Consider the following 2,555-nt stretch of genomic DNA (forward strand, 5'->3'; position numbering starts at 1 on the left):
AAAAAAAAAAAAAAAAAAAAATGCTTTTGTGCGAATAAAATTGCAATAAAGTCTTATAAAGCTTATCTTATATTGTTACTCGTAATTCTTGCATGACTGATATGTAAATAATTATTTTAAAGGATGGCAATCAAAATTGTCGTAATCCCAACGGACCCGATAATATGGGGTCGTGTCGTATGGGCGGAGGGCCGATGGGGCCCGGCGTGTCCATGGGGCCCATGTCCAGTGAGGCCCAGACTTTGCCCTCGAACGTCATAAGCAAGCAGTCCGGCAGCATGGAGGTAATATATATTTTAGTATAATATTAACAAAAAATGAATGTGTGGTTTAGATGTTTTGATGAATTTTATTTTTGTAATGTCTTAATGACTATATATTTGAATGAAAAGTGTATTGTAAAAAAATAATATTGTTGTAATTTGGAAGGCTTATTAACTCATTTATTTCTCAGCAGCAAAGTCAAATATTCGTGTTCTCAACGCTGCTCGCCAACAAAGCGGCGGAGGCAGTGATATCGGGACAGAACCATTCCATAATCGCTTACCATTGTGCACAACCTAACACGAAGAAGTATCTGGAGGTATGTTTTATTCATTTGAATACTTTAGCAGGATGGTAGAAAGATTAATAATATTATCTTAAAACTACATTCACTCAATAGAGTTAAAGGCTGTGTTGTTTGTAATGTTGAATAAATAAATTAAACAAGAACTTTTATTTAAACATCTTAAAATTTACTCTAAGATAAATGATAATTATAGAATATATATTATGTACTTTCAGAAACATCCACTAAAGATTGGCCAGTTCAACAAACAAAACCCGGCACAGTGGCTCAACAATCTGGCCATGGCCAAGCGAGGTGGAATGCGGGGTGGACCCAACATGATGGGCGGGCCCAATCAAATGGGGCACATGATGGGCGGTCCCATGGGACCCAACATGGGGCCGATGGGACACGGCGGAATGGGACACATGGGTGGGCCGAACATGATGGGACCGAACAGGATGGGCGGACCTGGCAATCAGATGATGATGATGAAGGGCGGGCCGGGGCAGATGGGGCAAATGGGCCCCGGCATGGGCCCTATGGATGGGTTTCCAGGGGGCACCCCGTCCTGCGGTGTCATGGACGGCCTCGGTGCTGATGGTGAAATGCCCTGGGACACCGTGAGTAATTCTAACTGTATTTTTTAAATATGAGATAAGATATTATATATAGATTAACAGCGGTATAATCTTGTCCATTTTGTTCAAGTTAGTTTTAAGAAAGCTTTTATAAATTTTTAATAAGAACAAAAATTAAAATCTTGTTTTTTTTTTCGTAGAAAAACCCCTCCGTAATGTCGAATGGAATGGCAAATGGTCCTTCCCAGATGCCGCCCTGCTCTGAGGCGGGTTCGGGAGACAACAACAGTGGAGATAATATATCCTGCCAGCCCGGTTCTAAAGGTGAAAGCTGTTTATATGCCTTTGTTTCTTTAACCTTTTTTTTTGCTATATCTCAGTTAATAATTAAATAAAAATACAATTGTATGAAGCTCATTCAATTATTATTATTTTTTTAACACAATAGTCAACAAGTCCAGTCCAGTAACATTTCTATACTAAATATATACTTAATAAAAAGCTCTCATAATGGAGAATGTTAAATAATTTTGATTAATAACACTCAATATTCTGTGTCAAAAATTAAATTTACAACTCGATTTACTTGATTTAATTATAAAAAAACTACGAATCGAGCGACAGTTTTTTCAGATTTGTAAGTATATCACTATTTATTTATATATAGATTATACGATTGCCCTTTTTCAAATCTTTTATTAATCGAATAAAAATACAATAAACCTACTATCACCGCGGACAACAGTCTATCAAGCGGAGGATTGTGGCGTGACGTCACATACGATCACGTAACTAGCTAGAGTAGACTAGATATTTATCTCAACTTCAAATGCCTGTATAAAATCAATGTATCAGACAAGCTTTACTGTGTACCTACAACTTTCATGCGTTTTGGGCTACCATTCCACACATACATATTAACATTCTTCATTTTTATTATATTTTTTGAGTTTTATTTTAATTGTGTATCATAAAATTGTCTAATTTAATACATATTGTTTATCATTGATTTTCGCCGCAACGGACCAATATTCAATGTTTAGCTTTAGTCTCGTCCGTAGGCGTCAAGATTCCCGACGAGAACCTGACGCCGCAGCAGCGAGCGCACCGGGAGGAGCAGCTCGCGACGATACGGAAGATGCAGCAGATACTCTTCCCGGAGAGTGGCAGCAACCCCAATCAGCAGGATGGCTCGCAGAACCAAGAAATCAATCCGCCTAACTCGACCGCCAATATGAATATGCCATATCCGCCCATGTCGACACACGGGCCAATGGTATCCGGCCCTAACGGACCCATGGTGTCTATGCCGAGTGGCATGAACTCAGGACCCAGTTGCACTATGGCAGGCCCAATGGGACCCAACGGACCCATGGGCGGGCCCATGGGGCCCGGACCGATGGGACCGAACGGACCAATGGGCG

General features: G+C 40.1%; 1 protein-coding gene across 1 annotated transcript in view; it reads left to right on the forward strand.

Moving 5' to 3' along the window:
* The window catches only part of LOC119837694 (protein BCL9 homolog), a 19,058-nt gene that overhangs the window by 6,653 nt on the left and 9,850 nt on the right, over window positions 1-2,555 (forward strand). Inside the window, exons 5-9 of the mRNA XM_038363425.1 lie at window positions 123-284; window positions 455-583; window positions 787-1,173; window positions 1,332-1,455; window positions 2,193-2,552. Coding sequence (XP_038219353.1) covers window positions 123-284; window positions 455-583; window positions 787-1,173; window positions 1,332-1,455; window positions 2,193-2,552 — 1,162 coding nt within the window. The remainder of the gene's footprint in view (window positions 1-122; window positions 285-454; window positions 584-786; window positions 1,174-1,331; window positions 1,456-2,192; window positions 2,553-2,555) is intronic.

Source organism: Zerene cesonia, chromosome 28 (assembly GCF_012273895.1).
Source record: "Zerene cesonia ecotype Mississippi chromosome 28, Zerene_cesonia_1.1, whole genome shotgun sequence".
NCBI lineage: Eukaryota > Metazoa > Arthropoda > Insecta > Lepidoptera > Pieridae > Zerene > Zerene cesonia.